The 12467-nt window shown below is 48.5% G+C and overlaps 1 protein-coding gene across 1 annotated transcript in view; it reads left to right on the top strand.

Moving 5' to 3' along the window:
- Positions 1–12467, top strand: part of Galnt14 (polypeptide N-acetylgalactosaminyltransferase 14) — a 221467-nt gene that overhangs the window by 126916 nt on the left and 82084 nt on the right. The window contains exon 2 of the mRNA XM_075955468.1: positions 11351–11520. Coding sequence (XP_075811583.1) covers positions 11351–11520 — 170 coding nt within the window. The remainder of the gene's footprint in view (positions 1–11350; positions 11521–12467) is intronic.

The following is a 12467-nucleotide window of genomic DNA, read 5'->3' as shown; positions in this document are numbered from 1 at the left end:
AGTCCGGGGTGAGGTGGACAGAGAGGTGAGGGCCTCTCATTTCCCTGGATACAGCTGAGGAGAAACTGTTTGGGGGATGCAGACTCTTTGTCTCCGGAATCTGATTGTAATGGACTAAAGAAAGGGATTGCTTAAAGAAACCTTGCAGTGATAGTGAATTCTTTTTCTAAAGTGGAGCATGCATCAGATCTTCCCTGGTGAAGTCGTTGCTCTCTTCCCAAAGCATCTAAACAGCCCATCTGCCCTCCACAGTGCGCTGTCCTGGGTGATGGGTCTCATTCCAGGAAACAGAGAGACAACCACTGAATAGACATCCTGGGGAGTCCATTTCAATGTCCCTCTCGCCTACGGCATCCCTACCACTGCAGGGGACTGTGCCACAGGGGCTTCGGACAAGGATGGATGGTGACAAGCATGCCATTTTGGGAGAAACTATTGGTGCTTCCCAAGGTGAGGGAGATGGCCCTGAGAGTGTTGTTTAGGTAAGCTGTGTGTCATAAATCCTCCTTTGACAGTTCATAGGAGACACTGTGGAAGAGGCTTGGCGTGCCGGGGAGACGCTCAGTGTTGGGGACAGGCTTATGAGGATGTCTCCCAGTGTTTCAGCTTAGACTGCCACTATCACTTTGGGTATCATTCACAGCACTAAATTTGCCCTTGCCTGAGACAGGCATCCCACCCCCTCCGGTCTCAGCAGTGGGCTGTCTGGGAACTGTGGGTCCACGTTTGACATAAAAAGAGCCCCTTCTATGAAAAGACGGCCAGCGGCCCTCCCGGAGACCCAGGAGATGAAGTCGCTTCAAAGTCATTCGCTGCAGCCCACACCTCCACTTGCAGTGGCTGACCTAGTTTTGAGGGAGCCAGAGGGCATCTGGATGTCACCTTATTTACGGAGCTGAGAGAAAAATGCACTAGGCTCTAAGCCCTTGCTGCACGCGGTATCTCAGGAGATCTATCCTCTGTCACGAAGGCACGGAGAGCGGGGACAAATTCTGCTTAGCTGAGAGCTGGAGGCTTTCTGCTAATGTCACCTTTGGGGAATGGGTGACAGGGCTCAGGGAACACTTAACTCTGAAATTCTCTTTCTAGCTGTGTTTTTTTTGGGGGGGTGTCTTTGCCCAGTGCTGAGGGAAGGTGTCTCTAGCATAGTCTTGGCAAAGCTGAGCTTCTACCCAGCGTCTCCTCTCTCTGCCTTCTTTTTACTGTTCTATTCCTACCCAGGTGCTGGTCAAAGATGCCTCTTTTAATGAGTGACACTGACCTTGATAGGTCCTGGACAAGAGTGGCCATGGATTCTACACACATACCTGTGGTTAGACCCAGTGCCCTGACTTGCTTATGTGGCCTCTGCCAAGTCATTTTCACCCCAGAGTACTCAGTGGCCTCTTTATTAAAATGAGATAAAGTACCTGCCCAGGTTTATTCTGATATTCGAAGGAGTGACGTGTTTAAGTAGAACCAAGCATTCATAAAAATACTAGGTAAGGATTTGCTGGCTTGCGGGTGATCCCACCCAGGATAGAACTTGTGACCCAGTCCTTTTGTTTGGCTTCCCATAACTTCTCACCTTGATTTCTCCCACTAGAGCAATCCTGCTGGGTGTGTGGATGAAGGCCTGTAACCCCAGGGACCTGAAAGACTGAGGCAGAAGGATGGAAAGTTTAAGGCCAGCCTGGGCTACAGAGTGAGTGCAGAACCAGCCTGGGCAATTTAGTTTAAAGAAAAAACATACACACCTGCACACACATGTACACACATGTATGCACACACACTGGAGCAAGATAACAAAACTGTTGTCGAGAGTGTAGCTTTGTAGTCCAGCTTTTACCTAGCATATGTGACACTTGGGATTCAGTTCTCAGTAACATGCCTGCGCGTGCGCGCTCACACCCACACACCCACCCACCCACCCACACACACACAAACTTTGCCTTACAATAGAAGGAAACTTGGGGAATGGCAAACCTTGTCAGTCACCTTGGTGAGCACGACTGTAGCAAAGTTCAGGAGGCCCCAACATGGCCCCATGGGCTAACCAGTCAACTGGAATAAAGGGGGTCAGAATGCAAGCATATAGCCCCTAGTCTGGGTCCCTTGACCTTCAGCAAACTCAGGGTCCCCAGCATGCCCAGCCTTTTTCTCTTGTACCCGTCTCTCCTCACAGTTATCCAGCACAGCCTCAGCATTTTTTTAAATCCACTGTGTACATAAAAAGAGTCAGTACAAAGCTCAGTCCTCAGTCTTCTGAGCTGATAATAACCTCATATATTAGTTTCTTTAAATAGTCTCTTGTCTTATCATTTGCATGGCACTGTGCTCAAACCCAAGTCTGGGGTAGAGCATTGAGCCCAGGGAAGAACTCCCATTACTAACGGCCATTCCCCGACAGCTGGACAGTGAGGTGAAGCCTCCAGTCTCTTGTGGATGCTGTCACAGACCCCATTTCTGGCCCAGGAAAGAAAGAAGAAGCTAAACATAAATTGACTGAATGCAAATTGCATTTTCCTTCTCCCCATCAGCGTTCAGGTTCCAGGAGAAATGGCAGTAACCACAGCCATGTTGACAACTGCACGTATGTTACATATGCATTGTGCCTTACCAAGCAGCTTTTCCTATCTTCCCTCACATCTGAGATCTGATTTGGTCCTGTAAAGCAGGGTCGGGGGGAGATGAGTTTGGCCCTTGGGATGGAGAGAGAAAGTAGTTACCTGGGAAGCTGAAGGAGAAGCGTGTTCGGGGGAGCCTGGACCTAGAGCGTAGGTGCTAAGGGAAGCCAAGCTCCATTCCTGGGCTGTGCATCCCCGTTTGCCATCTTGTCCTCCCCTGGTATTAACACCCGGTCTGCATTCCTGACCAGAAAAATTGTGTTACAATGACCAAGAGGGCACAGCTCTTACTCTGCACCTTTCTACTGTTTTTGGCTTTCTTGACCCCTTTTCTTTTCTTCCATTGATGTCAGCCCGTGTGCCTGTTTCAGTTCACCCAAAAGGAGGTTTAATGCCACGTAACTTGGCAGGTGTGCAGCAGTGGCAAGACCCCCCTCACACGTACCACTGGCTCACGTTTCTGCTCCCAGTGACCCTAGTTCTGCTCATTCGTGACCTCTACCAGAGACTCTGGTTCACCAGGGCCCCTGGAAAATTGCTTGGCCCCACAAGCTATTTCTTCGAGCAGCCGAGGAGCTTTCTGACGATGCCTGAGGGTACCTGCTGGATCTCTGCAGCCAGCCAGGGAGGGGAGAGAAGCTTGGTTTTGAAGGGAGAGCTCTTTTCTCACCGGGAACTCGAATTCTCGGCTTTCTTTTTATCGTTCTAGAAGCAATTTTCAAAAGGCTTGATTGACTTCTGAGTAGGAGACTCAGGCCCCAGAAGGCTCCTCTGGCTTTGTTGCCATCCTGGGGGAATCTGCCCTCCTCTTCTCTCACATCTCTGCTGAAAGGAAATCACAACATCAGCCTTCCAGAACCTTCTCCTTTCTCATGTGGTGACCTTACACCCGTGTTCCCAGCAAACAATGGGTCTCTGCATCCACTCTTCTGCATCTATTCTTCCAGGCCACTTCCTGCTCTTCCCCCGCATCCAGTCCCTTCTTCATCTCTCCTGGGTGCTGGTTCCTTACCCCAGTAAACCCTCATCTCCAGTAGCAACCTCCTGTCCTGGACAGACCAACCCTCCTGATGCAGGGTCTTTCCAAGTCCCAGTAGACAACTTACTACATCAGTCTCTATACAGAAAGAGGAGTCCCAGAGGATGCTGGACACCGGGAGCAGAGTCAACTCTCTGTCTGACATCTATCACCAGTTGGAAAGCATCCCTTCGTCAGGTGACACCCATCTAGCAATGTCTGGTTCTATCAGGAATCTTTGGGTTTAGCTTCTGGTGGTGGCATTTATGCCCCTTGGAGAACAGGGAGCGGATCCATCGGCATTTGCCGTCGCACGCGGTGGCATGTGCCAGGGACCTTTCCTCTTTGCCATCATATTGACTTGACTTTGCTGGCACCCTGCAGTCATGCTAATTAGTAAGCAAATTAAACTCCATGTAGGGTCCACACTGTGTGAGTCTCCCCCCCACACACATCCCATTCCAAAAACAAAGCCTGGGCTTCTATCCATTCAGCTAATCATATTATATTTCACATTTGGAGGTTTTCAGGCAATTATGATAATTACTGGAAGTTTTCTACATCCTGGAAGCTGGAAGCGTCCCTCAACCTTGTATTCCCATGTGGTATGCAGTTGAAATGTGGGCAGAGAGCCCGTAGATTGGGGGCAACCGTGGGCAGGGGAGAGGAAAGAGATTGCTTTTGCCAGTGATTCAATAGGACCTACCACCAAGTGAAGAAGCCAGTGATGGAGAGGGGTCCAGACTCAGCATCCCAGTTAGCTTACCTCCCATGATGAGCGCACAGGTTCGAAACTTGCAGCACCTGTGTGGTCAAAAAGTAGCTGGTCTTGTGATGGTGAGGGGGGAGGTGATTAAAGCAACCAGAGCGGGTGGTGTAGGGGTGAGGGTAAACTCACCCTGTTGAATCATAGGCTACCTCATTTGGTCTGAGGAATGGCCCTTTCTCCTCTATTATATGTCCACTCTGTCTATCAGCTCTTTACGGGGTGATGCTCCTATAATTAAAATTAACCATTAAACTCTAACATTGAAGGAGCAATTGCCTAATTTTAAGGAAAATTTAAATTTATGGCCAGCACCTGAGATAAAATGAATACTAAAGAGGAGAGAGAAAACCCTGTGGAAGATAAATAGAAAGCCAAGTGGGATATTGACTTGATCCTTCTCCGGCACAGGGTAATTTGGCTTCTAAAGTGAGTTAGATCATAATAAATTAAATTTAGATTTCTGCACATCAATTAAATAACTCCCAAGACAGAATTCCAGTGAGAAGAAGAGGTGATAATACATGGAGGAAATATGAAAATGGAGATCTGATCTAATAATCTGTAATTGATGTGCTGTCCCTTGGCTAAGGGGAGAGCATGATCCGGCTCCTCCCTTTGTTAGGTGAGCCAGGCTGGCTGGCTTCTACTTGATTGGAGCTTATCCATTGGCGTGAGTGCGTCCCCCATAGAGGTTTCCTCCCAGGACCTTTCCCTGTGTTAGGAGTCACATCAGTGGCGTGGAAGGCATGGGATGCTGTGCCCCTTTCCTCTGCTGGCCATCCTTGCAAAAGCAAGGTCACTTTCTGCTGGCTGGATGAGAGCATAGGAATGAGTAAATCCTTTCATATTTTTATGAAGGACTGACTGACAGGTAGGGGGAGAAACGCCAATGTTTGAATAGCACATCCAGTGATATGGAAGAGACACCAGTGTTGAAAGAATAGATGAGGACCAGAGGCACTAGGTTCAAACCCATTGCAACACACGCGCATAACACAACACACACATCACACACACACCACACACACATACCACACACTGAACACACACACACACACACCACATACACACACACACACACCACACACACTGCACACACACACACACACACACACACCACACACGTACATACGTACGTGCTGAGAGTCTTAGCTGTTTGAACCCTATAATCTCTGTATTCTTGTTTATAAAATGGAGACTGTATAACTGTCCCACCTACCTCAAAAGTGAAATAAATCATTATTTTATTACTATTGGAGCAAAAGCGCTTGGCAAGCCACCAGCATGGCTCATTGTCCTGTGTGGTTCTGACTTCACCGGCTGTACCTTTCAGTGCTCGAAAGTTCTGTTTGGTATTTTGGGGATCTATTTGGCCATTTGTTTCATTTGTCTTTTTTTTCTCCCCAATTTTATCTATTTTTGAGCCTGCACAGTGTTCTCCTCTATGGGATGACTCCAGTATCTGGAGTCCTTGGAGGATTTCACTGTGCCAATAGTTTCTGCTGCTTTCATGTAAAGTAGCAATTCTCTCTCTCTCTCTCTCTCTCTCTCTCTCTCTCTCTCTCTCTCTCTCTCTCTGTGTGTGTGTGTGTGTGTGTGTGTGTGGTGATGTGGTGATTTTTCTTTTTCTTTCGTTTTTTTCACTGATCCTTGTTGGCATCTCAGGGTCTGAAAGGCAGACGCTCTCTCCCAGTCAGGATAAGCATTTCCCCATTTCCTGAAAGTCAAGTGCACCGCCCATCCTTGCTCCTCCATCCCCTTCTTAGGCTTAATTACATCAGAATGGGCTTTAGTCTTCCATCTTCTGGGAGCCAAGGTTTAACTTCCCAGAGATCTTTAACTTCGAGGCAACCTCACATTTCCCCCTTGTTCAGTATTCCACCACCCCAGTTCTATTTACAGCAGCCTCCTGCATGTTCCCTAGTCTCGCCCTCGTTGGGAGTTAAAGACTTTCCTTGTAGAGAACCCATCAGATGCACGGGGTGGTGGTAGCTTATTGGTTGGCAGGAAGGGTTCCCAGGAAGCCCCTGGCCTGCTGTGGTGCTGGAGCAACACACAGTGAATGGGAAACAGTGCTGGGCTGAGGGTGGGAACACTGGTCAGAGCTGTGGTCCTGTAAACAGCCTGGGTGTGAGCAGGTGGGGCTCCAGTCACCTACAGCTGGCTTAGAAACCGTGTCTACTGAGACATGGGGGTTAGTCCAGGCTTAGAGAACATACCCCTTCTACCAACTCGAGCACACCATTTGTCCTCCCCATATCTCATTTTCCTCATTTGAAAACTGGGACTATTGGATTTCAAATCTGTAAGGATCTGCATTGCCTATTCTCCACACAACCCTTCCCTCTGAGGCTGTGATAGAGGTGCCGTGAAAACCACAGGGTCCGGGTATGTGGTCAAACACTATCCTGGATGTTTCTGCAAGGGTGGTTTTAAATGACAGTAACGTTGAAATCGGTGGGCTGTGAGTAAAACAGAATCTACTCCAAAGTGCGGCTGGACTTCATCCAGTCAGTTGAAGGCTTGAGGAGATGAAGACTGGCCTCTCCCTCTCTCCCAGAAAGAAGGAATTCGGCTGGCAAAGACTGCCGTTGGCCTTAGGTTGCAAGTCGTAAGTGAGTGAGCTTTTTCCTTAACATGAGTCTGTTTCCCTGGTCCCTTTATCCTCACTCCCATAGAGAGAGGGAGAAAGACGGGGAGAGAGAGAGGGAGAGAGAGGTTCTATTTCTCAGGGGAGCCTTGTCTCATACAAGAATGCATTCAAGAATCAGCAAATTGGGAGGTGGCAAGAGTGAGTAAGTCCACTGGCTGCTCTTGCAGAAAATCAGGCTTGATTCCCAGTACCCACATGGTAGCTCACAACCTTCTGTAACCAGGGGATCTGATGCCCTCTTCTGACCTCACTTGTCATACATGTAACACACACACACACATGCATGCAGGCAAAAGATTTACATATGTAAGATAAATCTAAAAGAAGTAGCAACTATGGGCAACTGGGCATTGATACCATTACTTGGGCAAGCAAACATCATCTAGTATCTAAGGCAAGGCTTGGGTAAAAGCTACACCGGAGAACGCCAACTTGCGCAAGGATAAAGTAGAGGTACCTGGGGACTGGAGGATGGTGGAGTAGACCACACATGTCTGTATATGAATGCTGTAGAGTGTGGCATGCTGTAGAGATAAAGCTGAGATATGCTTCTCATATCACATAAGTAGGACAGGACATACCTACTACACACGGGCAGAGGAAGGGACGGAGGCCGAGGCCTTGCGTACAGTTGCCACCCGGAAGACACATGCAGCACCAGGTACTAGTCACCCTGCCTCCAGCAAGGAGGAGAAGCCAGAGACAGGGACCTTTGGAAGCATTTATAACCGGGCAGCAGAGCCTAGGTGAGAAGAGAGCCCGCTCTTACAATGGCTTTCTGCTCAGGCTCTGCACTGTCCTTTTCTAAGGGGAGCTGTCCTTCTCGAGAATAGCGAGATTGAAGCAAGAAGGGTGAAATAAAATAAAGTATAAATGGCATGTAGGAAGCACCACTCTAAGGAATGAAATTTCACAGGATATCTGTGTCAATGCACATTTAATGTGAAGGAAGTCATTATGGAAGTCACTGTCCCAGTGAAGAGGCTTTTCCATAGGCTCTGTGAGATCCTTGTTGACCCTATTGTGGCTCTTCGGACATGTTTTACCCTCCTGTTGTCTCTGTCCGCGGAGGTGGGAGCTCCTGTAGTAGGACTAAGTCAGTGGACCCATCCCTTGCAAGGTGATGAGCTCATGTACCGGCTTCCCTAAGTAGATCCCTCCCTGTACAGATGGAGATCAGTCCTGGGAGGAATCTGTGACAATCTATGTACACATACGCAACATCAAATGTTACCGTTACCATTTTGAAAATGCCTTCACCATTATATAACACGTCCAGATGTCCCTGTGGGAAAGATCAGCTCCCAGTATAGTTGTCCTCCTTGAGGGTCTCGACGCAGCAAGCTGTGAATGAGCACCATGTGATATCTAAACGCCCTGAGAGGAACAATCCCCTCCAAGGCTGCCTCCTACTGACTTTTCGAATGATTTATCCTGCCAGCTGGCTGCTGTCCCCATATTCTGGGGCCAGAATTCCAGCTGAGTCTTCATGGCACCTTCTCCACAAAGACTGTGCCTGCCAGAGATACCAGGGATGCTTAGCTGCCCCGTGGGTAGAGAGAGCCAGGCCAAGAAACTTCTGGCCTCCTGCCCTCATGGCTCCACGCCTCTGCTTGATGCAAAAGGCCCAAGAGGTGGGTTGCATCCTTGTCCCCAGCCTCTTGTTGCCAAGGGTACCTGGTCCTCCACCTGCTTTGTTGAGCTGCAAGACCCCAGTTCAGACATCAGGATCTATCAAGATCATTTCCTAACCAGTCATTTTGTGGACGTTTTCTTCCCTCTTCTTCATCCCACTTGTTTAGCCAGAATCATTTTCCCCTATGGCCTACTTTCTAAGACTCAGCTGTTTTCCAGAGTCTTCCTTTATGTATATCCTCTGGATATTTCATTTTATACCAATGTAACTAGACCAGAGGGGGTGCCCAGGCATTTGGTCAAATATCACTTTGGAGATATGACCAACAACAGATCTTGTCAGCCTCATAAGTACACAAGCAATTTTTTAATAGTCTATAAATAGTCTTTTTCCTTGACTTATTTTTTCAGTGTTAGGTTTTGAACCTAGGGCCCCACACAGGTGTAGCCAACCTCATAGATCACAGAGGTCTATGCCATCAAGCCAGATTTTATAAATTCTTGTAGACGCATGCACACTATTGGCTCTGTTATTCTATCCCACACTCATGAATGGACCACTTTTTGTCTGTTTTTTTTTTTTCTAATCATTCCCTACCTATTCTTTAAGATCTAACTCTTTGGACCTTTATTCCAAAAGCTAGTCTCTGTTTCCTTCACTCCTCTGTGAAAACACATTGTCACTAAACTATGTGGTTATATTCACCTTGTAGTGTGGTACAGGTGTCTCTGTGTGTGTGTGTTTGTGTGTGTGTATCTGCGTGTGTATCTATCTGTGTGTGTCTGTGTGTGTGTCTATGTGTGTGTCTATGTGTGTGTGTATCTATGTGTGTCTGTGTGTGTGTGTCTGTGTCTCTGTGTGTGTCTATCTGTGTGTGTATCTATCTGTGTGTGTCTGTGTCTGTGTGTATCTATGTGTGTGTCTGTGTCTGTGTGTGTATCTATGTGTGTGTCTATCTGTGTGTGTCTATCTGTGTGTGTGTCTGTGTGTGTGTGTCTTTCTGTCTATGCCAGTACACAGAGCAGGACCTCTCTAGGTCAGGTACTATTGTCACCTCTTCCCTCCCCGTTAGCTCAGAGCACTGTGAGGGTTACAGCTTACTTAGAGAATAGTAATGAATTAAGTTGGCAGTGAGCCAATGGAAGACAGTTCTACGACCCTTACCATGAGGATAGGATGTCAGGGTTACCCTGGGGTGATGTTCCCACCAGAGGTGACAGCTGTCAAGCTGTGACATTGCACAGCACAGGTTATGGGTTTTCCACACCCACCCGCGTTTCCCCGAGCATGTTCCGGAGCAGCAATATCATAAGACACTAATAAAATCAATTATTGGATAAAATCGCCCGTTTCCAGAGATTCATTTTATGCTATTAGAGGGAAATGCTGTTTCAAACAGAGATAACAAAGAGGAATAGAGAGATCAATTACCAGATAAGATCTCACAGTGCCTGAGATGAGCGTGCATGCTGGTATAGCCCCTCTTACCTGTCACGGGGCCTATGCAGCTGTCACCAAGCCCCACCCTTACCTCCCACTTGGGTGTCGGTGTGCAAGAACAGCTAGAATTCTGTGACAGAGTAACCGGTTTCTTCTCACTTAAGATTTGTTCAGTGTGAGATCCTTGCTCAGCTATTAGGATCATATGAATGAGCCGCTTCTGCTTGATAACAATGCCGGCCCCAGGACATCAGCCATCCCATTTGGGGGCATCAGGGAGTTCTTCCTGGAGGTGCATTTGTGGTTTAGATGGAATTGAAAGGTCTGGGGTTTGGGGGTATAGACTACTCACGGTAACATCTCTTGGGAAGTGGCTGCCAAGTGCGAACATCTAGCTTGCTAGGGTCTAGGCCAGCATGCTCAGACCTGCTGGCTGGCTGGAGAAACTGTTGGCTATGGGTTTGGTGTTGGTAGGGTAAACCAGGCGTCATGGACTCTGATAGGGTGGCAGCCCCTCTCCTCTCTTGTTGGAAGGATCCAGAAGGCCTGACACTTGCCAGACCACTAACCTTTTTGTGTCCCTTCTTCCCTACTCTTCCCAGAGAGTTTGAGTATGAAGATATTATGAAAATGGAAGTCACCTTCCATATTCTGAAGTGCTGTGTCCTCCTATATGATGCTTCCTAAGAGTGGCTGTGGGTTCCTGACTTGGAGAAATAAAGGACCAAGGTGTCTAGCAGGTCACACACCATTGTAGACTGATGACCTAGAGAATAGTCACTGTGGTCCACCTCATCTGCGCCACTGTATATATAGGATGTTCTATAGCCATCCTGGGAAGATGGTCTCTTGAGTCAGCGCACCAGAATGCTGGCCTGGGTCCTGCTACTTCCTAAGTGTGGATCTTGGGCACAGTGCTTATGTGAGACTGAATTCTCACCTGTGAAGTCGCCAATCTGAACAACTGTGTGGGGATTCTATGGGATCATGGGTGCCACGGTCCTAGGACCTGGTATGTCGTGCTCGATAAATGGCAGGAGCAATGGTATCATTGTTCTGTATGCGATTGTTATTGCTGGTGTTTTTGCTAATATTCTGCCCCTGGCCCCGTGTTTGAGCTCAGCATTGCCAGAACAAGCCTAGTCTCTGGCTGGTTGCTGACAGATGGACAGAAGCCAGTGGTGCGCAGGGAGCCTTCTCACGCAGACTTCCTATTCATGTCACACAGCCTTCCGATGCGGATTGGGATGACCTGTGGGAGCAGTTTGACGAGCGGCGGTATCTGAATGCCAAAAAGTGGCGCGTCGGCGACGATCCCTACAAGCTGTATGCCTTCAACCAGCGGGAGAGCGAGCGGATCTCCAGCAATCGGGCTGTCCCAGACACACGCCATAAGAGGTACTTCCTCCCCCTTCCATGTAGGTACCTTACCCTTCTCTGTGGCCAGGACAGATCAGCACAGGCTTGATGGGGGTCCCATAGTACTTAGCACCCAGTGCTATGAACTGGGACGGGTGAATCCGTTTCTGCCATCAGATACATCATATCAGTGACGTGATGGAGTAATATATATGTGCTACTCCCTGCACACTGCCACAAACCATCCCAGAGACCATGCTTTCTACTCATAGGTTGAAGAGAGTGGGAGGCCCACCATAGAGGACGTGCCTGCCCCTCACTTGGTGAGCATTCTAGGTGCTGCCTTCTATAACACTCATGGAGAACTAGAAGGCAGGGCCCGACTTTCCCTGGCCAAGTCCTGTGGTCCAGCCTGGCTTTCTAAGTGGAAGAACAAGATGGGTATGCCTTCAGGAATCCAGGTTGCTGTCTCTCCTGTCACAGGGGGAAATCCTTTCTGTCATGTGCATTTTGTCACACGAGAAGAGAATCTGAGGGCCCTCTTCACTCGACATTGGTTTCCCCTCTGCCTGCCCGGGGGGTCCATTCCTAACGCTTCCTTGCTGCCACCGGCTTGGATAGGCCACAGCGCCAGAAGGCGACAGACAGCAGGCCTAAGCCAACGTAGAAAGCTCTTTTTCCACAGAAGGAGGCTTTGCAAAAATGGAAGCTGCGTTGTCTTGTCTTATCACCACCTGCTCCTTCAGTCCCTGTGGTCCCCAAGCTTCCTACTGACAACAGACAAAGCAATTTGGTCCTAACCCTATTTTCCCCTCCCAACCTCCAGGCTTTGGCCCAGACTTGCCAAAGAGTCCCACAGAGATGACTTTTATTTCCTCATGACACTGACTTGGCACCCACTCCAGCAGCAACCTGGCCACTGGGGTGGAAGAGACTCTCAGGCCGTTCAGCTGGAAGGGTATAGTGTTGACTTAAGGTATAGAGTA

The sequence above is a fragment of the Microtus pennsylvanicus genome, chromosome 21 (genome assembly GCF_037038515.1).
Source record: "Microtus pennsylvanicus isolate mMicPen1 chromosome 21, mMicPen1.hap1, whole genome shotgun sequence".
NCBI classification, from domain to species: domain Eukaryota; kingdom Metazoa; phylum Chordata; class Mammalia; order Rodentia; family Cricetidae; genus Microtus; species Microtus pennsylvanicus.
This window is presented reverse-complemented; position numbering and strand designations above follow the sequence as displayed.